The 27,831-nt window shown below is 43.7% G+C and overlaps 1 protein-coding gene across 1 annotated transcript in view; it reads right to left on the minus strand.

The window, feature by feature from the left end:
- Window positions 1–20,615, minus strand: part of paplna (papilin a, proteoglycan-like sulfated glycoprotein) — a 51,868-nt gene extending 31,253 nt beyond the window's left edge. Inside the window, exons 1-11 of the mRNA XM_084311613.1 lie at window positions 20,379–20,615; window positions 17,237–17,299; window positions 16,788–16,894; window positions 10,680–10,740; window positions 9,943–10,045; window positions 9,097–9,227; window positions 5,974–6,097; window positions 4,625–4,705; window positions 3,744–3,916; window positions 2,432–2,555; window positions 1,924–2,050 (exon numbers count right to left, since the gene is read on the minus strand). Of these exons, the coding sequence (XP_084167739.1) occupies window positions 1,924–2,050; window positions 2,432–2,555; window positions 3,744–3,916; window positions 4,625–4,705; window positions 5,974–6,097; window positions 9,097–9,227; window positions 9,943–10,045; window positions 10,680–10,740; window positions 16,788–16,894; window positions 17,237–17,287 (1,082 nt within the window). The 5' untranslated portion in view covers window positions 17,288–17,299; window positions 20,379–20,615. The remainder of the gene's footprint in view (window positions 1–1,923; window positions 2,051–2,431; window positions 2,556–3,743; window positions 3,917–4,624; window positions 4,706–5,973; window positions 6,098–9,096; window positions 9,228–9,942; window positions 10,046–10,679; window positions 10,741–16,787; window positions 16,895–17,236; window positions 17,300–20,378) is intronic.
- Window positions 20,616–27,831: the final 7,216 nt, after the last annotated feature.

Consider the following 27,831-nt stretch of genomic DNA (forward strand, 5'->3'; position numbering starts at 1 on the left):
AACCTCCACCAAGAGAGTTTATGTGCCGTATTAGGCAAAGGACAGTTCCAAAAGAACACAAGAAAACACTACCATAAACGGCTCAGCCTCCATAAAATAAAGTGTAAAATAAGCCAGTAGCCAAAACAAGGATGGCTACCAAGAAGGCTGAATGCTGAATAGGGCAGCACTACACTTTAATATAATAAGCCTGACCAAAAGGATAGCCAACACAAGGAAATGAAAAAGCAGTTAACACTGCAAGATTCAAACTTAAATAGACTCAGCTTTGCCATAGTTCAAGTTCAAGTTCAAGTTCTTTAATAGTTGTCATACAGAAGTACAGAATACTTTCATACAAAATGCTTCTTACTGTTACGCTCCAGAGACTGTGCTAGACAAGATAGTATCAAATAACATAATATAGCATGTAATTTAGAAGAAGAAAAATGAGGTCACAGTGTTCGGTATAGACATATGTACAATGTTCTGAGTTACCATATAATATACAATACTATGCAGTGTACTAATGTACAGTACTATCTAGTGCACAGCAGAAATGGGATGAGGTACAATTTTAGGTACAATTTACAGTAAGGTGTACGAGTTGTAGTGCAATCCTTCATCAATAAATATAAAGTGTGGGGAGTGGGTGCTACAGTGTGTTTGTTTAAAGTGGGTGTGTGCTATAAAGTGTGTGGAGTGGGTGCTACAGTGTGTTTGTTTAAAGTGAGTGTGTGCGTGTGGATGTGTGTGCTATGTGCGTTTGGTGGTTGTTGTTGTGTAGTGTTCATTCATTGTTCGTTTAGCAGCCTGATGGCCTGGGGATAGAAGCTTCTTCTGAGTCTTTCTGTGCTCGCCTTGAGACTCCGGTATCGCTTGCCTGACCGCAGCAGTTCAAAGAGGCAGTTGTTCGGGTGACTGGAGTCTTTAATGATTCTCTTAGCCTTGCCCTTGCAACGCTTGTTGTAAATGTTCTGGAGGGTGGGGAGCCCCCCTCCAATTGTGCGTTCGGCTGAACGTGTCACTCTTTGTAGTCTGCTTCGGTCTTGTGCAGTGCTATTCCCAAACCAGGAGGTGATGTTGCCGGTCAAGATGCTCTCTATTGTACATGAGTAGAAGTTCTTAAGGATCTTCTGACTGACTTGGAACTTCCTTAGGCGCCTGAGGAAGTAGAGGCGTTGTCGTGCCTTCTTCACAACACTGTCAATGTGTGTGGTCCATGTCAAGTCCTCGGATATGTAGGCTCCGAGGTACTTAAAGCTGTTGACTCTCTCAACCGGTGCCCCGTCGATGCTGAGGGGGCTGTAGTCCTTGACCCCCGACCTCCTGAAGTCCACAATCATCTCCTTTGTTTTGCTGACGTTCAGGGAGAGGCTGTTTTCCTGGCACCATCCCGCCAGGACCTTGACCTCTTCCAGGTAGGCCCTCTCGTCGTTGGCAGAGATCAGGCCCACCACCACTGTGTCGTCAGCAAATTTGATGATTGTATTGCTACTCCGCTGAGCCACACAGTCGTGTGTGTACAGGGAGTAGAGGAGGGGACTCAGAACACAGCCCTGGGGGGCCCCTATGTTGAGGGTGATGGATGAGGAGGTGCAGTTGCCTGCTCTCACCACCTGGGGTCTGCCAGTCAGGAAGTCCAAGACCCACTGGCACAGCTGCACAGCTGCACAGCTGCACTGAATCAGGTGCAATCAAGCCCACACACCTGCCGACCCATGAGGCAATTAACCACAGAGGCCAGTGATTGACAGCTATCCCTCACAGGAGACGAAATAGACAGCTGTCCCTCACAGAAAGGAAAAATAAAGCAAAAACCATGACAAAACCACTAAACCTGTCACTGAATCTGTCACTAAACCTGTCGCTGTCACTAAAGCTGTCCGTTCATAACCTTTGCTTCTTTAGCCGTGAATGGTTGTGTTTTTTTCCCTCGCTCACCTGCGGGTCTGTGGGCAGGCGTGGGGGTTGCAGGTGCGATTGCTGAGGGGCCTGGGCAGAGAGGCACAGAGGTAGTCGGGGTAGGCCTCGTTATCAATGGCACAGAAGACCAGACGAGACTGGTACCCTGGTGGAGAACAGGCCAAGAGTTGAAGAAATAAATACACCGATACCAGTCAGCCTGTCCTCTGATTGGATGGAGCGCATGATCATCATACATACGGTAAAGGTGTGTGGTTTATAAAGTGTTACGACCGTGTTAGAACTACCATATTCATGCGTGCATTATAATGCTACTCATTATAATGTTGCATTATATAAGGTATTCATTACTGTAAGTGTTACCAAACTATTGTCTTAGTTGATAATAACTTGCAGTTTTGAATAATAAATGTTATTTGGTTATTTTTTTCCAGATAATACTGAAGGATGATAACCAGCTTTGTATGTATTCAAGACGTGTGAAACAACCTATGGGTTTGAGTGATATGGCAGCAGACTCTCTGACCTGATCCACACTCCTTGCTGCAGGCAGACCAGGAGCCATGGCTCCAGTAGTAGCCCTCTCTGGACCGTCCGTTAGGCAGGTAGTATTCATACTCTACCCCCTGGTTGGGCTCCTGGCTGATCAGCTATAGGGAGGACAGAGAGACGAGGCACCACGAATGTCAAAACAATTGATTGATTGATTGATTGAAAACTTTATTAACAGATTGCAGAATGGGTACAATACAGTACGGCTCAATACACACAATTGTTAAGGGAATGCAGACCAGAGAAAGACTTTCGTCTTGTTTACATCAGGGTCCCCCATTTTCAATTCATCAGGACATATATGACATACATGACATACAGATAAGACAGTACTGCTACATCTATACATTTATGACATACCAGATTTGCAAATACAGTACTGTTTGTGATACAAAAAGAGTCCAGAAAAGAGAGTATATACATTTGACGTAAAAACTGTACATTGGGGGAGGTTGGGTAGGTGGGGTGGGGTTGGGTGGGTGGGGGGGGGGGGGCTGTACATTGGAGGTGGTTGGGTGGGTGGGGTGGGGGGGTTGGAGGGGTGGGTGGGGAACACTGTACAACTGTACAAGCAAAAATAACACTTGCATACAGTGGATTGAGTATATTTAGACCAATGCTTAAAGGTGCAGCATGCAGTTTGGTTGAGAGAAATGTGCAATTACTTTACAAAACATATTTAGTGTAATGTAAAGGTTTTTGCAATTACTAATCAAAGTAAAAGTAAAAAAAAAAAATAGTATATGTGTCTGTAAACAAAACTGTGGGCCCTGCATTGTAAACGTGACAAAGTAATTTTGGTACGTTTTCCAGCTTCAAACTGTCCCAATTTGACCCAATTTGTCTTTAAGGAGAGTTTGTTTATTGTGAATTTATGAGTTTGTTATGAATATATAATATTTTTTTTACTTTTTAGTTATTCCAAAACTGCATAGTGCAGCTTTAATATACCAATTTAAAACAGAAAGAAGCTACCCCAAATGTGCCGCATCGCCACTTAAGTGATGTGAAATCGTTCTGTTTTGTAAATATTTTATCGGTAGATAAAGACAAATTCAGTCTATCTTCACATAGATTTAGATCAGTTACACACGGTAGAACATTTTCCACAAATATATATATATATATATATAGAGAGAGAGAGAGAGAGAGAGAGAGAGAGGAGAGAGAGAGAGAGAGAGAGAGAGAGAGAGAGAGAGAGAGAGAGAGAGAGAGAGAGAGAGAGAGAGAGAGAGAGAGAGAGAGAGAGAGATGTGAGGACTAGGTGAGTTCAGCAGACAACTTACCTCGATGACCAGAGGTTCCGTGGTCGGCCCGCGGCCGATGATGGTCTCGGGGGTGTGGTCTCCCTCGGCTCCGCGCTGGTAGTAGAGCATGGTGCCGGCGACAGGCGTGGCCCTGGAGAACTCGATCACCCAGTGGCCGTTGAGGTAGTACTCCCCACGCAGGTTCTTGATGGCTGGTGACAACACCTCAGTCAGAACAACCATTTACCATTTCTCACTTGTCCCCGACATATCATTCGCACAATTCCACTGTAAACACTAAACTCCTCCAAAGACGTCTTTATATCATTTTATCTCTTTCTTTTTCCATTGAAATGTATTTTGGTATTGTGTATTTTATATAGGGACTCCCTATGTATATACATACCCAACCCTACCTCAACCCTAACCTTTAAAGGAACTAGCCTAGCACAAAATGAATGGAAGAGGATACGGACCAGCTAGCCTATAGCTTTAAACTCCAGGAAAGGTGTTTTTGGCAGAAAGCTAGGCTATAGCTGCTCCATATCCGCTTCCATTCATTTATGCTAAGCTAGGCTAGCTCACAGCCAGATAGCTTTCTACTGAACGCACAGAGAGGAAATTGGTATCTATCTACCTTCTCGTCTGACTCTGGAGAAGGCGCTAAGCGCATTTCCCATAATGTTGGCGTGTTCCTTTAACCTCATTGGACCTCACGCCCCAACTTAACTGCCCCATTGGACACAGTACGTGAGATGCCTAGTTTCTAGTGAATCCCAAACAGTATATAACATAAACATATATAATCTGTGTACAGGGTTCCCTTGAGAACATAGTCCTCTGTGGGATTTCACTGTACACATGGGTGTCAAATCAAATGTGTCACAGTATAACCCAGAAGGCCACTGTGGAGGACTCACCCAGGTAGTTGCGTGTGGGGCTCATCTCTCGGATGCTGATGGTGGTGGCTCCGACCGGGATGATGAACATCTGGTTGTAGCCTGAGACGCAGAGGAGACACGCGTCTTATAGACATACTGTGAGGTCGAAGATTAGAGCGACCACAAAAATATCCGTCACATTTTTCGCCACGGGCTGACGAACTGCCTGTGTAGCAAGTTTTGTTCTGGTGCTATTATGTTTACACACAACAACGGTTATAAAAACCCTATTACTATGGGGCGGCTACGTGGCGTAGTGGGCAAGGCACTCGCCACGAAATGCTGGAGACGCTGGGCTCGTCAGTTCGAGCCCAGCGCTCCACATTTGCTTTCAGTTTAGCTGGTCGTTCATACTAATACACATTGGCCGTATTACGGGGAGGGAAACTGATGGGTGGGGATCGGGCGTTGTGGACAGCGACTCCTACAGGTCGGTTGGTGCGCCTGCGCAGTAGAATCAGGAAGTGTCGGGGGCAGCGTGAGCCTCCCACGCGTTACTCCTCGCCACTGAGAGATCGAGCTGCGCAGGTGAAAAGATGCGACTGCTGTTACCTCAAGTACCGGAGGGGACTTGTGCTATGTATGACTTAGTCCACATTGCAGCCGGCTTGTGGGAGGCAAGAAACAGCGTTCGTGACGGGAGGGTTGAATTGGATGATACGAAATTGGGATGGGAGAAAATATAGAAAATGGGAGAAAAAGTGGATAAAAAAAAAACATGATTCCTGCAGCATCTAGTGTTGTGCTATCGTAGTAAAAGGCCGGTTGCACGGGCATCCCTCTCTAAAAGGATGGACATCAGCTCCCTAAGATTTTGACATTATTTGCTTCCAATAATTAGGCAGTCCCAATTATTTATTTCTTTATTTCTTTATTTCGCACCATTTCAGCAAAACAGTAAAAAATCGAAACATTGACCATGACAGAAAGTGTATATAAAGGTGCTGAGTAGAGGCAAGAGACCCCGATGGGCCTATACGGGGGCCTCAACTCATTAAATCATTGGATAAAAAAAATACACACAAAAAAAAGTTAAGTGAAATAAGTTCATAAAACAATTTTCATAATAACTAGGCAGTCTCAATTAGGCAGTCCCAATTAGGCAGTCTCAATTAGGCAGTACAAATTAGACAGTCCCAATTGGACAGTCCCATACAAATTCTAAAGATTGGGGTACAGGTTCCACATCATAGATTGTTTTCAGTTCAACGTGACACTGGCAATTTGGCTAGGACGACAAATTTGTCACCCAAAGAATCCATCAAATCTGAGTGTATATTTGAGTACAAGGAGGTAGGCGAGGGGGTAGGTTTCAGGTAATGTAGTACCTGTGGGCAGGTCACGCTGGGCGAAGGTGTTCCTGACTTTGTAGCAGGACTGTCCGTTACCCCCACACTGCAGGCAAGGGTCCTCCAGCTGGGACGACTCCAGGATGTTGTCACAGCCCAGACGCTGGGGGGTACAGAGAAACATGATGGAGAGGTGCAACACACGCTGGTATTTGTTCATTTTTAAGGCCCTTATTGGTAAGCTACCTCCTTATACTACATCATTATTGGTAAGCTACCTCCTTATACTACATCATTATTGGTAAGCTACCTCCTTATACTACATCATTATTGGTAAGCTACCTCCTTATACTGCATCATTATTGGTAAGCTACCTCCTTATACTACATCATTATTGGTAAGCTACCTCCTTATACTACATCATTATTGGTAAGCTACCTCCTTATACTATATCATTATTGGTAAGCTACCTCCTTATACTACATCATTATTGGTAAGCTACTTCCTTATACTACATCATTATTGGTAAGCTACCTCCTTATACTACATCATTATTGGTAAGCTACTTCCTTATACTACATCATTATTGGTAAGCTACTTCCTTATACTACATCATTATTGGTAAGCTACCTCCTTATACTACATCATTATTGGTAAGCTACCTCCTTATACTACATCATTATTGGTAAGCTACTTCCTTATACTACATCATTATTGGTAAGCTACCTCCTTATACTACATCATTATTGGTAAGCTACTTCCTTATACTACATCATTATTGGTAAGCTACCTCCGTATACTACATCATTATTGGTAAGCTACTTCCTTATACTACATCATTATTGGTAAGCTACCTCCTTATACTACATCATTATTGGTAAGCTACCTCCTTATACTACATCATTATTGGTAAGCTACCTCCTTATACTGCATCATTATTGGTAAGCTACCTCCTTATACTACATCATTATTGGTAAGCTACCTCCTTATACTATATCATTATTGGTAAGCTACCTCCTTATACTACATCATTATTGGTAAGCTACCTCCTTATACTACATCATTATTGGTAAGCTACCTCCTTATACTACATCATTATTGGTAAGCTACTTCCTTATACTACATCATTATTGGTAAGCTACCTCCTTATACTACATCATTATTGGTAAGCTACCTCCTTATACTATATCATTATTGGTAAGCTACCTCCTTATACTACATCATTATTGGTAAGCTACCTCCTTATACTACATCATTATTGGTAAGCTACCTCCTTATACTACATCATTATTGGTAAGCTAGCTCCTTATACTACATCATTATTGGAATGGAATTTTGGTACCTATGGAACTCATTCTAGTGACTGGCTGGTCCTTAAGGTCCCCCAGAGTTTGCTCTGAACAGGGTAAATCTGCATTTTGCTATGATTCCCCTCTAGTTCATAAGTCCTTAAAGCTTGAGATTCTCTCCTCTGTTGCAGAGTTTAAAACCTTGATCTCCAACCTTTGTCAATCAAGTTGTATGTATTTTAATTGATTTGTTATCCTTACTTTTTGCCTTGTTATTGTTATGATTTTATATGCTGTGTGATTCTATTTGTTAATTTCTGTATGTACATGTGACTGTAAATGAGGGAAACCTCAGTTGCCTTTCTAGTTTAAATAAAGGTTTGTAAAAAGATAAATATTCTGTATACCTTCCAGCCTTAAGCTTCAGTAAAGTAAAATACTAAGGACTGCCAACTCTTCTTTGAATAAAAGATAATTGATGCAGGTGTAGAAGGTACCGGGTAATAAGGTTTGACGATAAATTATGTAAGACGAAAATAACGTGTTTGGACAGAAGCTACACAAAAAGAGTTGTTGAATGATTGAAAATATGATGTTGGAGGTTGAATGAGGGAGGTTTCAAAAGAGAAATTACATGAAAAGGCAATAATTACATGGGAACAGTGTGCGTTTAGGCAAAAGCCAGGCCAGAATGTGTTTGACATTACCACAGAGTGAAGCTAATCTTATATCCTGCTGGTAAATTGTACTGACTGTGTCCCCTCTGATTAATGTAATAATTACGGGGTTTATGTGATGATGTGGTCTGATCCTTGGTGACATCATAATGTCTTCATTAAGCCGGAGTCAAACCCACAACATCTCGAGGACATGGTATGCACCCGCTGAGCCATGGGGACACCCCATTTTCTTTGTTTTGTAGAATTGTTTTGGATTACTATGATAATAATAATAATAATAATAATGGATTGGATTTATATAAGAAATGTCTCAATTCAGTACTTCCCATCACCTCTCATCTCCGCTCTTTTCATGTCATCTAATCTCCTCTTATCTTCTCTAATTTCATCTCATCTCATCTCCTCTCCTCTCATCTCATATCCTCTCCTCTCATCTCCACTCCTCTTGTCTCCTCTCCTCTCATCTCCTCTCCTCATCCCATCTCCTCATCTCCTCTCATCTCTTCTCTTGTCACCACATCTCCTCTCCTCTCATCTCTCCTACTCTAATCTCATCTCCTCTCTTTTCGTGTCCTCTCCTCTCCTCTCATCTCCTCCCATCTTGTCTCATCTCCTCTCATCTCCTCCCATCTTGTCTCCTCTCCTCTCCTCTCATCTCCTCCCATCTTGTCTCATCTCCTCTAATCTCCTCCCATCTTGTCTCATCTCCTCTCATCTCCTCCCATATTGTCTCATCTCCTCTCATCTCCTCCCATCTTGTCTCATCTCCTCTCATCTCCTCCCATCTTGTCTCCTCTCATCTCCTATCTTCTCCTCCCATCTTGTCTCATCTCCTCCCATCTTGTCTCATCTTGTCTCCTCTCCTCTCCTCTCCTCTCCTCTCCTCTCCTCTCCTCTCCTCTCCCCTCCTCTCCTCTCCTCTCCTCTCCTCTCCTCTCCTCTCCTCTCCTCTCCTCTCCTCTCCTCTCCTCTCCTCTCCTCTCCTCTCCCCTCCCCTCCCCTCCTCTCCTCTCCTCTCCTCTCCTCTCCTCTCCTCTCCTCTCCTCTCCTCTCCTCTCCTCTCCTCTCCTCTCCTCTCCTCTCCTCTCCTCTCCTCTCCTCTCCTCTCCCCTCCTCTCCTCTCCTCTCCTCTCCCCTCCCCTCCCCTCCTCTCCTCTCCTCTCCTCAGTGTGTTCGGTTCCTTTGGGTCCTACCTTGCAGACTCCGGCCACACAGACATCCTTCCGGCCGGGGTGGCACGGTGTGCCGTCGACCACAGCGCTGCTGTGTCGGTAGAAGAAGTTCTCTCCTCTGGGCATGCAGTTCAGTTCACAGGGGTTCTCAGCTGGTGGAGTTAAGGGGGGGGGGGGGGGGGGGGGGGGGGATTTAATAAGTTTAATCTTTATGTCAATTGACATGGGTGTGAACTTGATGTTCTTTTTCCATTCTCCTTCCTGTGACTAGAGACACAGACAAAAGATGTGATTTCCCACCAATGCGTTCCAATGGCGTCACAGCTAATGCTAACAGGTTGGAACTCTTTGCTGTCTCTTTGTCCAAACCTCCCCATATATTATGGAGATTAACTTTAGTCCTGTGGTGTTTTCGTACACACTATAGTATAATGTATGTTAGGAATGAGTAAGATAGCTTCTTCTTCATTTTCCTTCACCTTTGATTCACCTTTTGTCTACGCTGGATCTCATCTGAGAAAAATATCCCCGGGTTAAGCGTTGATTGATAAATGTGTGGGAATGAGAGCTTGGGAGCCGGAACTAACTCCCTATAAAGTTCAGGTGATGTTTCCAACTACATACGCCTAGACTGTTCTAGTTCCTAACATTTACCACACAAATGCTGTAGTGATTCACTATAATATTTCTATAGTGGAATATTATCGTAAATTTAAGCTGAATCACAATAGTATTCCTGTGGTTTTACCATAGAAACACTATGGTTTCTCTATGCTTTTAGAAATAATATAGCATTCCTATAATATTTGGTGTATATGGAAAGGTTTACTAGTTCCTTTTCCTATGGGTCTGTGGTTTACTTCTGACCTCCATAGTATGGGAGCCACTTGTAGAGTTTCCCCTGGAAGTTAGTTCCGTCAAACTTGGAGCACTGCTCCTCTCTGAAGTCCTTGGATCCCTCGGGACAGTCCTGCGTGGGACAGGGACGGGGCGGAGAGGTCACAACATCAAAGGCAGAAACCCAGCAGTGATATACAAAGGTTAAAAACAAAAACAAAGCCATGTGCTCAAAATAGAGGAAACATGATATATTACTGTTCTACTGTGACTTGTTTGCAACATCTAGTAATAAGACACCGAAACGTTTAGGTTTTTGTATTTCCCAGATGTCAACACAGAGCAAAGCGGTTTTGCGCATAGCAACCGCTGTCTCTTCCATTGCTGTGTGCATAACAATGGTTGCTATGTTACAGGCAGCCATGTTGGAAGACTAAGAACTCTGCACAAGACCTCTATTACCTAGATTTATAAAAGAAAATTATAATAATAAATAGAATAAAAAAATATGTTTATAAGAGACACAACAAAGTACAACATTTTGATTATCGTCTGATATGAGGTTCTAGCATAAAAAATAATTGATTCCCAAAGATGACTATCTGAAATCTGGGATCAATAATCAGAGATATGTAGCGCACAAGACATTTCATATATCATATATATATATATAATTTGGCATCCAGAAAATGTCAATAGGGAAGAAAAGCGTCCTACAAACCATTGGGAATGTAATTTACTTTGTGACTTATATCGGTGTTGCTCACCTGGATGTTGCAGGAACGGTAGGACTTCTCTGGTCCCACACAGTTGTGACCTCCATCAGTCCTGTGTGTAACAAGAACACACAGTGTCAGAGATGAGAAGCATTCTCCCATACATTGATCTGGTCTTACACAAAGTGCCATACCTGTGAGCCGCCACTAGGGGCAGAGTGGCCAAGTGTGAATGAATTACTGATTATAAGGCATCACAACAAACACACAACTCTGTGAGACGGTACAGGGTACAGTACAGATGGTACCGGGTACAGTAGAGATGGTACAGGGTTCAGTACAGATGGTACAAGGTACAGTACAGATGGTACAAGGTACAGACGGTACAGAAGAAGGTAATATAATCTTGACCACCCAACCATGCTTGGTAAATATTGCCTTTTAATTGCTTTTAATAATTTTTTTTTTTTTTTTTTTTTTAACTTATGTTTTCTTACTCTCATGTAAAAACATGTTGTATTTAATTGCTTTGTGTGTTTCTGATCATGTCTTATTACTGTGTTTTACTGCTGCACAACCAATTGCCCCTCTGGGGACAAATACAGTTCTACTTGACTTGCCTTAAATCACGGGACCTTCCCCAGCAATAACCAATGTAATAGTAGCTGTGAGTAGTAGGGTAGGGTGAAGTAGGGTGAAGAAATGATGCAACTTAAAAATGTGAAAGTGTAAAGTCTGTGAAGTCTAATTTCTGAGAAGCGTTGATTTATGCACGTGGCAACGGAGCGTGCGTGAGATATCAAATTTGCAAGCTGTCCCCTCCGGCCATGACGGAAGAATGATTAGTCCTCATCTCCAAGAGGAACTGGAAATGTTCTCAGCGCAAAACATGACATTTTCCTATCAGCGCATATAAATGCGGACACTTAAGGTAGTCAAAGGTTAAAACAACCTGCCAAAATACCTTTTCACCCAGGAATGGGGCAACAACAACGCTTCCCGATAACAGCATGAATCAATGTCTTCGTCATTTTGACGAGCCCCGGTTTCTTTTTGAAGAGCCGGGAGCAGCCAGGAATACCTCACCCATGAGAGGTTACTCATAGTTCAGGGTAACTGGCCTGACTGACTGACTGCCTGGAAGCGCTGCATAGCATTCAAAACGTGCCCGTCTGGAGCACGTGCCTGTGCTTAATTCAACCCTGATTACGTGGATCCCCTGGAAGGAAGTGTTGCTTGCGACATTGTCAAGAACCGCGGTATTGCTACTCGTGTGGTTCTCAAGAACCGTGCATCAACACACTCACTTTCGACACCTCACTTACATGGGTCCTCAGCAATACACCCACTAAGTGTGAAGTCCACCAGACGAACTGTTCTTGAGATATGCGAAGGACAGACATTATGGCTATTTTAACATATGATGCTTCTACAGCGCCACCTATTGGCCGAATGGCACCATATTTGCCACGGTCACTCAGACATCATATCTAGACGTGTCCTCCAAATGTGGTTCCAATAGCACAAAGCGTTCAGGAGATATGCAATTTTTTTTTTATCTACTTTTTTTTCTGTGATTTTTCTCCCCATCCCAATTTACCTCTCGTGCCAATTCTCCCTCCCCTGTCCTGATCGTTGCTCGCATGTGCCCCCCACTGGCAGGTTGTAGGGAGGATAGAAGCCTTGCATCACATGTCCCCTCCGATACATGTGGAGGCAGCCTGTCACATCTTTTCACCTGCCAGTGCGGACTCTCATTTGGCGAGGAGTAACGTGTAGGAGGAGGCTCACACTGCCCCCGCCATTTTTCCTGACTTTGCTGTGCAGGCGCCCCAACCGACCTGTAGGAGTCGCTGTTCACAACGACCAGACTACCACCCTTCGACTTCCCACCCGCTAACTCTGCCAATTGAGATAGTATGACAGCCAGCCCAAGCCGGAGGCAACGCCGACAGCCGGATTCGAACCCGGTGTCTCTTGCGTTGGTGACGAGCGCAATGTCCACTGCGCCACCCAGCCGCCCGAGATATGCAATTTTTTGTAATATACAGTAAGCCCTGCCCACAGCATTTGACCAGCTAGAGCAAAACTGTATGGAATATCAAATATCCCCCTTTTTCAGCGTGGTTCAGAGATGCTCTGTACCGAATTTGGTGACTATTGCTAAAATTGTGTAGCAAAAAAAACGTATTTGAACAAAATTTGGAAAATCTACCTAGACACAGAAGATCGGTGAGGCTTAAATGCGTAGATTAATCTGAACCCACAGAAACAAAGTTTACAGGCCAAAATGTAAAGTGTGTTGTGATAGCGCCACCATCTGGCCAAATGGCACCAAAAGAATGGTTCCCGAGATATGCGAAGGACAGGACAGACAGACACGCAGACAGACAGAGATTCCTTCCATTAGAGTTAGCTTCCATCTCCATGAAACTGGCATGTTCCGAGTTCAAAACAAGACATTATCCTCTCAGCGCACCAATGCCAAAACTAAAAGCTGCCAGAGAGAATCACTCAAAAACAACCTGTCAAAGACCTTTTCACCCAGGAACAACACGTCCCCATAAGAGCATGAATCAACAGAATAATCAGGCAGATGAGACAGAACACAGTGCGTCCGACTAGTGCCAGGGCTGGGCTTTGTTCCCGCTCTCCTCTTACTCATCGCCTGCTGACTGACGGGTTTGCTGTGCGGGGCGTGTCCGAAAACACTGCCAACATTTAATGGGGCACTGGTAGAGGGATCATATCCAGGCACGTGAAGAGAGACAGAGGCCTTTCCTCTCCTTTCAACTCGCCAAAGAAATGCACAGGGGACAATCACAGCCCCCGCGAAGGTTCATGCTAGATCGGCTCTGGGATTTAACGGCGGTCGCTCCTTCGTATTATTACCGAAAGGTGTTATCAAGAGGCACACTTTCACTCATCTCGCTCCCGAGTGCACGGTTCACTTAAGTGAGATGAGGTGAGGTGCTTGAGCGTGTCAAGGAAGCTTGCTGTGTTTATTACACATTCCATCTGCCTGGTAGGCAACTGTATAGTCACTACCCCACAGGCTAGTTGTTAGAAAAAGCATGTGCAGATATGTGTATGTACACACATTTGTGAAGATATGTAGATGTAGTGAACATGGGCGCACTATACATTTGGGCCGTTGATACAGTACGCACGTGTGTGTAAATGGTAAATGGTGCATTTATATAGCGCTTTTATCCACTTTACAATTTTTGTTCCTCACATTCACCCGTTCACTCACACATTCACACACCGACGGCGGAGGCGACCGTGCAAGGTGCCAACCTGCTCATCGGGAGAAGTTAGGGGGTTAAGTGTCTTGCTCAAGGACACTTCGACAAGCTGCCCGGGAGGAGCAGGAATCGAACCGGGAACCTTCCGGATGACCACTGTCGCCCCCCGTTCCTACAGTACGTGTGTAGGAGTGTATGTAAATGTGCACATGTGGGTAGACCAATCGACATGGATACATATGCGGAGATGAAATACGTATGTATCTACTAACGATGTCTTTTTATGTAGATATGTATGTATATATGTGAATATGTGTCTGTTATAGATGGGGAGGGGGGTGGGTGGGTTGCCGTATACAAATATTGTTTTGTAATCCTGAACTGTTCTCTAAATTTACATTTAATAAACAAAAGTCTCAACAAAAAAAAGAGAGAAAAGAAAGCAGTTCAAAGTTGTATTATTACAAAATCCCACCCCCCTCCCTCCTTGCCATCTCTCAATTGGTCAGATACATAATGCTAATGTGTGACCAAAATGTCTTAAAGGAACACGCCAACATTTTGGGAAATTAGCTTACCGTCTTCTCCAGAGAGAGACAAGCTTTCTACTGAACGCACAGTGAGGAAACTGGTATCTATCTTCTTGTCTCTCTCTGGCGAAGACAATAAGCTAATTTCCCAAAATGTTGGCGTGTTCCTTTAAGGGTCAGAAAGCGATAGATTAACCGGTCGTTAAAAACCCAGAACAGCAAATCTCCCAAAACAGACAGGGGTCTGACAGATGAGTCGAGAGGTGGGCTGGGGAGGGCGACCCATGTGGAGAGAGGGGTTGGGCTGGGGAGGGCGACCCATGTGGAGAGAGGGGTTGCGGAGGAGTTTTTAGAAGGTAAACAACTTTTCCCTCCTCATTAACTACAGATCATTTTGGGAACTGCAAGAGGGAACACGCAGAGCGGATTCCAGAAACACGATGTGCGAGCACAACACTTATTATTAAGAAAGCTGGCAAAGACTGAGCGAGAATAGACTCCTCACTCTTGCCACGCTAGGTCACGTGTACTATAATGCAAGAGCTATACAATACAAACGCAAAAACCTACGGATATAAGTGTGTGGGTTATAGCGATCGGAGGCAAATAGAGATCTGATCGGAAAAACATTGCAAGGCACACCTGCGCGGAAAAAGAAAGACAATAAACTGATTGTTTTGACTTTGAAATGAAATTATTACAGTAACCTGTCCAAACCAGACCTAGACAAAAAGACACGCTCAAAGATCCCATTCTATCTTCTTTGGCAGCCAAGAGGCAACACCCATTTTAAAGATAGATAAGTCCTTTCCATGTTAAAAAAAAGAAAGAAGAAAGCCGCTCCCTGCACTCTGGATGGAGGACAAGCCCACATCCTCCTCACTCCGGGGGATTCCTTTCACATCCAGTACATGATCAAATATGTACTCGTGAATCATTACAATTAGCCTCCATATGCATGTGCCAGCGCACGTGTGTGTGCGTGTATTCACTATTCGTGTACGTACATGGGCACGTGTGTGTGCGTGTATTAATGTACATATATTGCGTACATATACGTATACGTTATTATTATTATTATTATTATTATTATTATTATTATTATTACATCAATACTGAATATGATTGTTTATGATAATCATGATAGTATGGTAAGGAGACACATAGATACATATACCAGTAAGGAGCCCACATAGACACAGTGAAGAGATACAGTAAAGAGACACATAGACACATAGACACAGTAAAGAGACACATAGACACAGTAAAGAGACCCATAGACACAGTAAAGAGACACATAGACACAGTAAAGAGACACATAGATACAGTAAAGAGACACATAGACACAGTAAAGAGACACATAGACACAGTAAAGAGACACATAGATACAGTAAAGAGACACATAGACACAGTAAAGAGACACATAGATACAGTAAAGAGACACATAGACACAGTAAAGAGACACATAGACACAGTAAAGAGACCCATAGACACAGTAAAGAGACACATAGATACAGTAAAGAGACACATAGACACAGTAAAGAGACACATAGATACAGTAAAGAGACACATAGACACAGTAAAGAGACCCATAGACACAGTAAAGAGACACATAGATACAGTAAAGAGACACATAGACACAGTAAGGAGACACATAGATACAGTAAGGAGACACATAGACACAGTAAGGAGACACATAGACACAGTAAGGAGACACATAGACACAGTAAGGAGACACATAGACACAGTAAGGAGACACATAGATACATAGACACAGTAAAGAGACACATAGACACAGTAAGGAGACACATAGACACAGTAAGGAGACACATAGATACATAGACACAGTAAGGAGACACATAGACACAGTAAGGAGACACATAGACACAGTAAGGAGACACATAGACACAGTAAAGAGACACATAGATACATAGACACAGTAAAGAGACACATAGACACAGTAAGGAGACACATAGACACAGTAAGGAGACACATAGACACAGTAAAGAGACACATAGATACATAGACACAGTAAAGAGACACATAGACACAGTAAAGAGACACATAGATACATAGACACAGTAAAGAGACACATAGACACAGTAAGGAGACACATAGACACAGTAAAGAGACACATAGATACATAGACACAGTAAAGAGACACATAGACACAGTAAAGAGACACATAGATACATAGACACAGTAAAGAGACACATAGACACAGTAAAGAGACACATAGACACAGTAAGGAGACACATAGACACAGTAAGGAGACACATAGACACAGTAAGGAGACACATAGACACAGTAAAGAGACACATAGACACAGTAAAGAGACCCAGTGACAGTAAAGAGACCCAGTGACAGTAAAGACACGGTACCTCAGGGTGATGCAGCGTCTGGTCCTCACAGTCACTCCACTGCCACAGGTGCGACTGCACTCTCCATACGGGCCCCAGGCCTCCCAGTAATCGCCCCCGCTGGGCACCTTGACACAAAACAACACTTCCCTCTTAAATCCCCATCAACACAAAAACGCCATTTCTCCATCACGCTGTAAAAAGTAACACTTTAAAACCCGGTTTTAAAAACACAGAGGTAGCAATCTGCGCCTGCTCTTTTAGGTTGACCACCGTGATGTTTTGTGTGGTCATCATCGCATTAAAATACACATACACAATATATATATTCGTATATATTAATAATATATACTCATGTTAGATTTGGCTACTTAAAGGGCTGATGGAAAATGCTCAAGTTATGTGTACACATTTTGTGCTTTGTCCTCACTTTTATTAGTGTGCATTTAGAAAACAATGGGCGTTTTTACCATAAGTGCCGGAGCCAGCAGCAGCTGAAGGATGGCCAGTGACGCCAGCATCTTCACGGTTCACTAGACGAGGAGGAGACACAGAGAGTGAGTCACTGCATGACTAACGAACCCAACCTTGTGGCAGACATGACCGGGCAACAAACAAACGTACCTGCCGGTGCCGGGATTTGAGGTGAGACACAGAGAGAAAAGGTAAACAATGAAGCGTAACAAGAAGAATTTCCCATGTAATCAATCCAAGAGTTTAGGATTTGACAAGATAATTCCTACGTCGTCAGCCTACAAAGTTGGACAAAGAAAACGCGAGCGTATCAGAGACTCAAATCACCGGGAGGAGAGTATTTGGTGAGGATATCAAATTATAAACAACACAAATGTGGTAAACAACGCAGGATTGCAAAGCAGAACTCTTCGATGGGACGCTCTGATTGCTGTGGTGTTGAAGCCACAGACCAGGGAGGCAGACTCCATGTGTTTACCTGAAAGATCAGGCTCTTGAAAACAAACTGGCCCTGACTGGTGGCTCATCACGCTAAGGTAACATACCATGGAATCACAATGTCCATAGGTTCGAATCTGGTCCTCGTCTCTTCCCCTCAATCCCCCCCTGTCATTTACTGTCCTATATAATAAAGCAGATATGCCATAAAACATAGAATTTTCAATCAACCGGCTGGGTGGCGCAGCGGTCTAAGCGCTCGTCACCAACGCGTGAGACACCGGTATCGAATCCGGCTGTCAGCGTTGCCTCCGGCTTGGGCCGGCCGTCATACTGACTCAATTGGCAGAGTCAGCGGGAGGGGAGTCGATGGGTGGTAATCTGGTCTTTGTAAACAGCGACTCCTACAGGTCGGTCAGGGGGCGCCTGCACAGCAAGGACAGGAGATGGCGGGGGCAGTGTGAGCCTCCCACACGTTACACCTCGCCAATGAGAGTCCGCGCTGGCAGGTCAAAAGAAGTGGCTGGCTGACTCTGCATGTATCGGAGGGGACATGCGATAGATTCTTCAACCCTCCCTATACGACCGACCAGTGGGGGGCACATGCGAGCAACGATCAAGACAGGGGAGGGGGGGAATTGGCACGACTAAATTGGGATGGGAGAAACACAGAAAAAGAAGGAGAAAAAGTGGATACAAAAAAAGAGTTTCAATCAACTGCTGGTTGATGACCGCTCAAACCACAGCTAAACTGAACCCTGACCCAGTACAGCTGACAGTGTGGGAATGGCTTCACCCCCCCCGCCCCTGCCATCGCAACACTTAATTGCTTAATTGAGGTAAATATTTATGCTCTGCTGTATGTGGAGCTGGACTGCAGAGAGGCTATTGTTTGTTTGTTTTTCCAAGCTGTTATCGGGGGAAGCAGGAGGGTTTCCATACCCCCCGGGAGATCGAAGGGGGGCGGGATGGGGCCTGTCAAGCAATCTCGGACCCCCCCCCCCCCCCCCCCCCCCCCCCCGGCTTGGGCACATTTAACCCTGCGTTGTACGGACAAACACACGTGAAAAGTCAGTGGCTTGACCCGTGCCAGAGAGACACACATTAATCTGACCGTCTATAATTGAGCACACTTCAACACTTGCTACTATAGCGGATAGTGTCTCTGTGAGACTATTGTGCTGCTTCTCTACTGACGGCGAGAACGAGAGCCTGATGCGATCATTCCAGTGATCAATAACCCTGGACTGACCAGACGACAGGTGAATCCCACCACTCCATTACATACGTATGCACAAGGTTACATGCATCGCACACAGACACAATGATACACACCCACACACGCATGCACGCGCGTGCACGCACACACACACACACACACACACACACACACACACACACACACACACACACACACACACACACACACACACACACACACACACACACACACACACACACACACACACACACAATGATACTAGCACTCTCCTCGCTGAACTCTTGGTTTTGTCATCCGTTTAGTAGCTTTGATTTGTTTATCTTATAAGTTATTACTTATTTTTGTATTGTTTGTCTGTATCTCTTATTTGAATTTGTATTTGTTTTGTTTAGTTGTTTCATTTGTGTGATGCGTGATGGCACTAGAAAAAAAAAGGTTCTCTCTAAAATGTGTCTGAATAATCTTGTAAGACACGAACGGCCAGACATGAAAATAAAATCATTCATTCATTCATTCATTCAAACAGAGAGAGAGAGAGAGAGAGAGAGAGAGAGAGAGAGAGGGTGAGTTGCACATTCCATAGTGACCTATATTGTTCCCTGTTATCAAACCTATTTCAATATATTCTCAATTATTTTTGTAATTTTTTTTAATTACTATAATATACTATCATTTACTCCCCTCAAATACTTTTTTTTTTAATTTGGTCTGGGGGTCCCCCAGGGGTCCATAATGAGGTCCCAGGGATCCACAGCAAAATTAGCATTGTTTAGTTATTTCGAATTTCGTCCACTAAAAGTTAGCACAATGGAAGATAAAACCAACAAGACTATTCTGGTCATATTCATGGTCTCCATCTGCTATAGCAGAGATAGGTCATTCTGTAATATATAAACAACAAATCGTCTCAGAGAAATCATATTATATGGTGGCCGAGTGGCCGAATGCATAGAAGGTTCTTGACATGCAAAGGTAACGAACCTCTGTCCTAACCTGCAGATTTATAGATTTATAAAAAAAATAATGTAAAAAGTTTAAACGTTAGTAGAGTGTGATTCCATGGCTCAGAAGTTACAGAAGTTGTATGTGTTTGTTTCTTAAAGCATCCTTGACTTCCAAGGACAACGATGGAAATAAGTCTTTGGCTTTTCGTTCCTCTCCTTGACAAAAGCAAATAATTATGTGATGTAATGATCATCTGTATATGTTTTGTTGTCTAAAATAAATACCATACCATACCATACCCACAGATCTCGACTCTTCCAAAATTGAAACTGTGTTGTATTCATGTTTTTGTTTATATGAAAACGATTGAATTATAACAAATATCAGACAGTTCATCAATTGGCTTTTTTTCTCTCTCATTCAAATGGATCAATGTTTTCTGCTAAATTAAACTTTCTTTTAAAATGTTGCCTTATTAAAATCATCTGTAATAATAACGAGAATCCCTCATCATTGTAATAATCAGTACTTACCCCAAGCGTTTAAAAAAAAATGCAATCCCTGCAAGTCCCCCAAAAAAACACCTGGTGAGTTCTTTTGGCGCTTTGTGTAAACGGTGTCTGTTCCTCGAGCTTGTTGTCAGGGATGTGTCTGGTCTCTCTCTCTGAGCCAGTTCCCCTTCTATAAAGAAATGTTTTGCAACGGGGGAGGTGATCTACTGGCGTGGACCCTTCCTTCTTCTCTCGCTCCCAGCAGGAAAGTGACTATAGAGAGGACGAGCCAGTCCGGTTTGTATAGAACCCACCTCTGCGTCATCATCATCACTCGTTTTAATCACTGCGCGCATCCAGGGGACAATTACAGTGCGCTGATGACAGAAATGGGAATCATATTCGGAGAGGCTGTAATTACAGATTGTAAAAATAACGGTTAATCAACGTTCTCGTTTGTTGTCAGATCAGTCCATAAGCATAGGACGCTATAGATGCGCATTTGAAACTTCTGCTCTCTAACCAACACATTATTACCACCATGCATGCACCATACCCCTGGGACGGTTGGTCTGGGTGTCCATGTAATTGCAGGGTAACATTTTGGACAAAATGTATGTGATTAAAATGCCAAAAAAAAAAATCGGATCTGTCATTATATTTTTTACAATGACTGAATCCGAGCTTTAATCAAAGGTTACCAAGCTTTTTTTGGCAGACGACCTGCATGTTGAGGTCAGAATATTCCTCAGTCAGACCCCAACATTGGAAATCCATGAAATGTGTGTTCAGTGTCCACGATGTCCGTTTCCCTTATGATGTCCTTATTTTTAGGGTAGACTTTATAGGATAAATACGGTAGTTACCATGTTTAATTTCAGGACAGAATTCATGCTGGACAATGACAACTCTTATAGAGAACAAACATGGATTTTATAGTCGTCAGCGTTGCCAAAAAGCTGATGGATGCAGTTTTTAAGTGAAGATACTACAGAGTCATTTTACATTGATTCGTATTTTCTCAAGCAACCCCATATTAAAGGACCACTTCACCAAAAAAACAATGCTGATTTATTTTGCACATAATCTCATGAATGAATGAAAACTTTATTTAACAGATTGCAGAATGGGTACAATACAGTACGGCTCAATACACACAATTGTTAAGGGGATGCAGACCAGAGAAAGACGTTTGTCTTGTTTACATCAGGGTCCCCCATTTTCAATTCATAGTGACATACACAACATACATGACATCATGACATTCATGACATACAGGTATATCGTACTGTTACATTAATTGTGACATATACGATATGCAAATATACAGTACTGTTACCCAGAATCCTAAGAGATATGATGGGGAGGAGACTGTACATTAGGAGGGGGTGGGTGGGTGGGTGGGGGTTTTGGACATTTACGGTGGCCAGTTTTGAATTGCAGCCTCCCGTAGGTGCTCTTTGAGAGCGGTTTTGAATGTGGGTAGGGATTCACATTTTTTACAGCTTTGGGTAGGGCGTTCCACATTGTTGTGGCAAAATTGCTAAACGTGTTTAGTCCGTGTTTAGAAGTGTGTGCACTGCACATCGACAACAAACTGAACGGGTCAAAACACGCAGAGGCACTGTACAAGAAGGGCCAGAGCCGACTCTACTTCCTCAGAAGGCTGCGATCCTTAAATGTCTGTACAAGGATGTTGAGGATGTTCTATGAGTCGGTGGTGGCGGGCGCCTTCTTGTACGCTGTGACCTGCTGGGGCAGCGGACTGAGAGCAGGGGACACAACCAGGCTGGATAAGCTGGTCAGGAAGGCCAGTAGCGTAGTTGGGGTGGAGCTGGACTCTCTAGCGAGGGTGGAGGAGAGGAGGAGCCTTGCTAAGCTCCAGGCCATCAGGGAAAACCCCTCCCACCCACTATACACAGACTTGGCTGACAGGAGGAGCATGTTCAGTGCTAGGCTCACACTACCCAAATGCAGCACTGAACGGCACAGGAAGTCCTTCATTCCAACAGCCATCAGACTATACAATGCATCACTGTGCCTCACTGCATCACTGAGCACAGAGCGGCAGCTCAATAGTGGCAGGAGGCCGCGGCTACCTGAGCGGTGTAGTGTATCTTGTAGACCAGGCCCATTGCAAGTTGCTGTACTCTGTCGTCTACTATAAGCCATCCTAGGTTGTCAAAGTGGGCAGGGGTGAGGTGGGTTTTAGGAGTAAGGTCAAGCAGTAGTCTGACCAGTTTGTTTTGTGATGTTTGTAATCTTGATTTTAGCGCCTTTGAGGTGCTTTGGTACCATGAGGTGCAAGCATAGTCGTAGTACCCTTGAATGAGTGCTCCTGCCAGAGTCTTCAGGGTATTCTTGTTTACCAGAGAGGATATCCGGTACAAGAATCTAGTTTGTTGGTTGACTTTTTTTTATTACATTGGATGCCATTTTGTCACAGGAAAGATTTGCCTCTAGGATGGAACCCAGGTAGGTAATTTCATCTTTCCTTGTGACAATATAGTCACCCACTGACTGTAACTGAGAAGCCATTGGTCTTGCTGAGTCTGTTATTTGATCAGAAGTTTTACCCAGTAATATGATAGTTTGTTATCAGCAAGCCAGGTGCAGATTCTGCCAAGTTCCGAGCTGAGGGTTTTTTCAACCTGTAACTTGTTCTTGTCAGAGACCAGCAGGGCTGAGTCGTCAGCGAACAGGAACAAGTTGCAGTCACAAGCTGACGACATGTCATTTGCATAAATTAGGAACAGTAACGGTCCTTGTATGCTTCCTTGTGGAACACCACAGCTCACTGGAAGGGGGGGGAGGGGGGGGGGTAGAGTACCTCTACCATCTGTTCTCTCCCCTCCAGGTAGGATTGCATCCAGCTCACTGATAAACTAAAATATATGATAAAATAAATCAAAACCAATTGCTTTTAGCTTGTCAATCAGAATGGAGTGATTGACAGTGTCGAAGGCCTTTTGTAGGTCCAGCATGACCATGCCGCCGTATTTGCCCACGTCCACCTCTTGTTTGATGTGGTCGTTCAAATAGAGAAGGCATGTGTCAGTGGAGTGGGATGTTCTGAAGCCAGATTGGAATTCGTAGATTCGATTTTTTTCCGCAAGGTACTTTCCGACCTGTTCGTAGACAATTTTTTCCATGACTTTCGAGATGGAGGTAATAGAAACAGGGCGGTAGTTGCCTGGGTCTAATTTGCTGCCTTTTTTGTGCAGGGGGGTCACTCGCAATTTTCATACACCTCCTAAACACATTAATTTAGTTTGACAGTTACTGAGAGTTAATGAGTTAGAATGTGGCCACCAGCAATGTCATCGGGGACAATGAATCCTTGTGTTGTGTTAATTACAGCTCAATGAAATGATGTAGATGAAAAGATAGCAAATGTCTTATAGAGACTGCTATTTGTCTGTTATAGAGACTGCTATTAGTCTGGACCCCAAAAATGTGAGATCCTGGTTTAGACTAAATTAATACAAATCCATGATCAGCGTCTTTGAACCGCTCTAAAAGAGCACCTACGGGAGGCTGCAATTCAAAACTGGCCCCGGTAAATGTCCAACCCCCCCCACACCCCCAATGTACAGTTTCCTCCCTCTCAAATGTATATATTCTCTTTTAGAAACTCTGTCTGTAAATAAACAGTACTGTATATTTGTATGTCATAAATGTCTGGATGTAACAGTACTGTATATTCTGTATGTCGTGTATGTCATAAATGTTATCATGAATTGAAAATGGGGGACCCATGATGTAAACAAGACGAAAGTCTTTCTCTGGTCTGCATCCCCTTAACAATTGTGTGTATTGAGTCATACTGTATTGTACCCATTCTGCAATCTGTTAATACAATTTTCAATCAATCAATCAATGAAAGAATCTCACGGAGAGCACGTCAGATCTATTGTGATTGTGATCCCTCACGTCACGTGTAGCACTTGTTACATGAACGCTGACGATAAGTGATTTTTGGGGTTTTAAAGGCGAAACTGCCGAAGCCACAATGGAAGCTATGTTTAGGAAACTGCCACCATATATTTCCCCAAAATGGTTGATCCTCCTCTCTCTCTCTACTCCAATAGGGTCACTCCTCTTTCTTTTTCTTTTTTTCCCCAAGACAACACTTCAATGTTCCCTTCAGGGGAGAAACACCCAAACAAAGTGCCATGGTGGACAACCCAGCGGTATGTGAAAGTACGCGTTGGGTGTAATCTGTACGCCGCTTGCACCAACTTTCCACTGCTGTCACGGTTTGACTGGTGATCATACATGGGGAGTTTTTATCTTTAAGGCGACCACGGAGCCATGGTGGCTCCCCAGAGAACATAATAAACAAGACCAACTAAATACCAACACTTTTTTTTCTCTCTCTCTCTCTCTCTCTCTCTCTCTCTCTGAAATGTCAAATTGACTGTGGGAGACATTCTTGTGTGCTTTAATATGATCAGACATATTTTCCTCATCATAGCGTCGATGAAGAACACTCACGTTAGGGATCTCGAATCATAGGGAACACCTCCCTGTGTTGACAGACAGATAGGCAGGATCATGCACCGCTCTCTCTCCTAAAGCTATAGAAATCAGGGAGAGAACCCTCTAGTTTGGGACGTGTCACCTGGATGTAAAATCCGGGGCTGCTACTGTATGTAGACAATGAATGGGGCGTTGAATATTGGGCCCATTAAAGACGTTTTAGGAAATGGGTGGCATTCCCCTTTAAGGTTAATTTATGTCAATTTGGCATCAGATGGTGATATCATGGTGAAGCGTCTTGATTGTTACTGTGATCTGATGGAGCAAAAAAAGTTTGTTTCCCTCCCCGAATCATCATCATCATCATCATCTAGGTCGTCCTCGGACGGGCCCTCCATCGGTGCTTCCAGTCATCCCGATCCTCCATGCATCTGGCTAGCTCGCCGGTGCATTCTGTTCCCGCATCTCTCCTGAGTACGTCCACGTAGGTTAATGGTGGGACGTCCTCGTGAACGATGCCCGTGTGTTGGCTCCCACAGCACAAGTTTGCTGGTTGGCAGCTCATGGTGTCTCTGGCAGTGACCTGCCAGCCTCATTCTCCTGACTGCCACTTTATCGCTCACCTTTAGCACCCCCCCATACAAGTTTGCATTAGTGACATGCTCATCCCTGTTGATGTTGAGCACCACACGCATCATTCTGGTGTAGCACCCACCCAAGGACTTCTGCAGGGTGGGCTTCAAGGTCCAGCATTCACTGCCATACAAAAGGACAGACTCAACTGTTGCATGAAAGAAGTTGAGCTTGATTTGACCGGGGAGGTTGGATTTCCACACACTGGTCATGCCGTTCAGAGCCCTCCACGCAAGCGCCTTCCTCACTTTAAGGTCCTGCTCGGACGAGTTGACCCACGAGCCCAGGTATTTGAAATCACCGACTTCCTTTAGAGCAGTGCCTCCTGTTGTCCTTAGAGGTGGATGATCCGGGAGGATGTTATACAATATGACCCTGAATGCTATACTGGAAAACCCCTCCCACCCCCTCTACGAGGAGCTAGCCAGGATGAGGAGCACATGCAGCCATAGACTTATCCCCCCTTGACCACAAACCACCTCAGCCAGTAGCCATCAGGCTCCACAACCGTGGGCACGGACTGCTGCCAACTAACGGAGAACTAACGGCTGGTGAACTTGAGAACAATCTGACTCTTAATAATAAACACTGTTAGGACTATCTGACTCTCAATAATAAACACTGTTAGGACTATCTGACTCTCTTTTTTTTTTTTTATCCACTTTTTCTCCCATTTTCTATATTTTTCTCCCATCCCAATTTCGTATCATCCAATTCAACCCTCCCCTGTCACGAACGCTGTTTCTTGCCTCCCACAAGCCGGCTGCAATGTGGACTAAGTCATACATAGCACAAGTCCCCTCCGATACTTGAGGTAACAGCAGTCGCATCTTTTCACCTGCGCAGCTCGATCTCTCAGTGGCGAGGAGTAACGCGTGGGAGGCTCACGCTGCCCCCGACACTTCCTGATTCTACTGCGCAGGCGCACCAACCGACCTGTAGGAGTCGCTGTCCACAACGCCCGATCCCCACCCATCAGTTTCCCACCCCCTAATACGGCCAATGTGTATTAGTATGAACGACCAACTAAACTGAAAGCAATGTGGAGCGCTGGGCTCGAACAGGCAAGCCCAGCGTCTCCGTCATTCGTGGCGAGCGCCTTGCCCACTACGCCACAGGACTATCTGACTCTCAATAATAAACACTGTTAGGACTATCTGACTCTTAATAATAAACACTGTTAGGACTATGTGACTCTTAATAATAAACACTGTTAGGACTATCTGACTCTTAATAATAAACACTGTGAGGACTATCTGACTCTCAATAATAAACACTGTTAGGACTATCTGACTCTTATAATAATAAACACTGTTAGGACTATCCGACTCTCAATAATAAACACTGTTAGGACTGTCTGACTCTTATAATAATAAACACTGTTACGACTATCTGACTCTCAATAATAAACACTGTTAGGACTATCCGACTCTTAATAATAAACTGTTAGGACTATCTGACTCTTAATAATAAACACTGTTAGGACTATCTGATTCTCAATAATAAACACTGTTAGGACTATCTGACTCTCAATAATAAACACTGTTAGGACTATCTGACTCTTAATAATAAACACTGTTAGGACTATCTGACTCAATAATAAACACTGTTAGGACTATCCGACTCTCAATAATAAACACTGTTAGAACTATCCGACTCTCAATAATAAACACTGTTAGGACTATCTGACTCTCAATAATAAACACTGTTAGGACTATCTGACTCTCAATAATAAACACTGTTAGGACTATCTGACTCTCAATAATAAACACTGTTAGGACTATCTGACTCTCAATAATAAACACTGTTAGGACTATCCGACTCTTAATAATAAACACTGTTAGGACTATCTGACTCTCAATAATAAACACTGTTAGGACTATCCGACTATTAATAATAAACACTGTTAGGACTATCTGATTCTCAATAATAAACACTGTTAGGACTATCTGATTCTCAATAATAAACACTGTTAGAACTATCCGACTCTTAATAATAAACACTGTTAGGACTACCCTCCTGTTATCCTCAAATTTACTTTACACTCTTTATCCTTGGGGTCATTCTGATCCCAGCAGTTTAAAACGTCCCGAAAATGATCATAATCAAAACTGTTACCCAAATGTGTTTCAGGTGCTTTATGTTTCTTTGTTGACGACCTAAATAACCATTTCAATAAAACATTACCCCCACCCACCCACCCCATTATATATCCACAATACCTATTATGTGACTATCGAAAAAAATATAAATCACCATAAAATCTCACTGATTGACATAACATTTTAAAGAAATATCTTTGCTGCTATGCAAGCTTTTACATGCTTGCTCCTCCCCTATGTTGCGTAAACTACCAATATCCTTGCGGGAACGGAACCAT

Source organism: Notolepis coatsorum, assembly GCF_963971535.1.
Source record: "Notolepis coatsorum genome assembly, chromosome: 3".
Taxonomy (NCBI): domain Eukaryota; kingdom Metazoa; phylum Chordata; class Actinopteri; order Aulopiformes; family Paralepididae; genus Notolepis; species Notolepis coatsorum.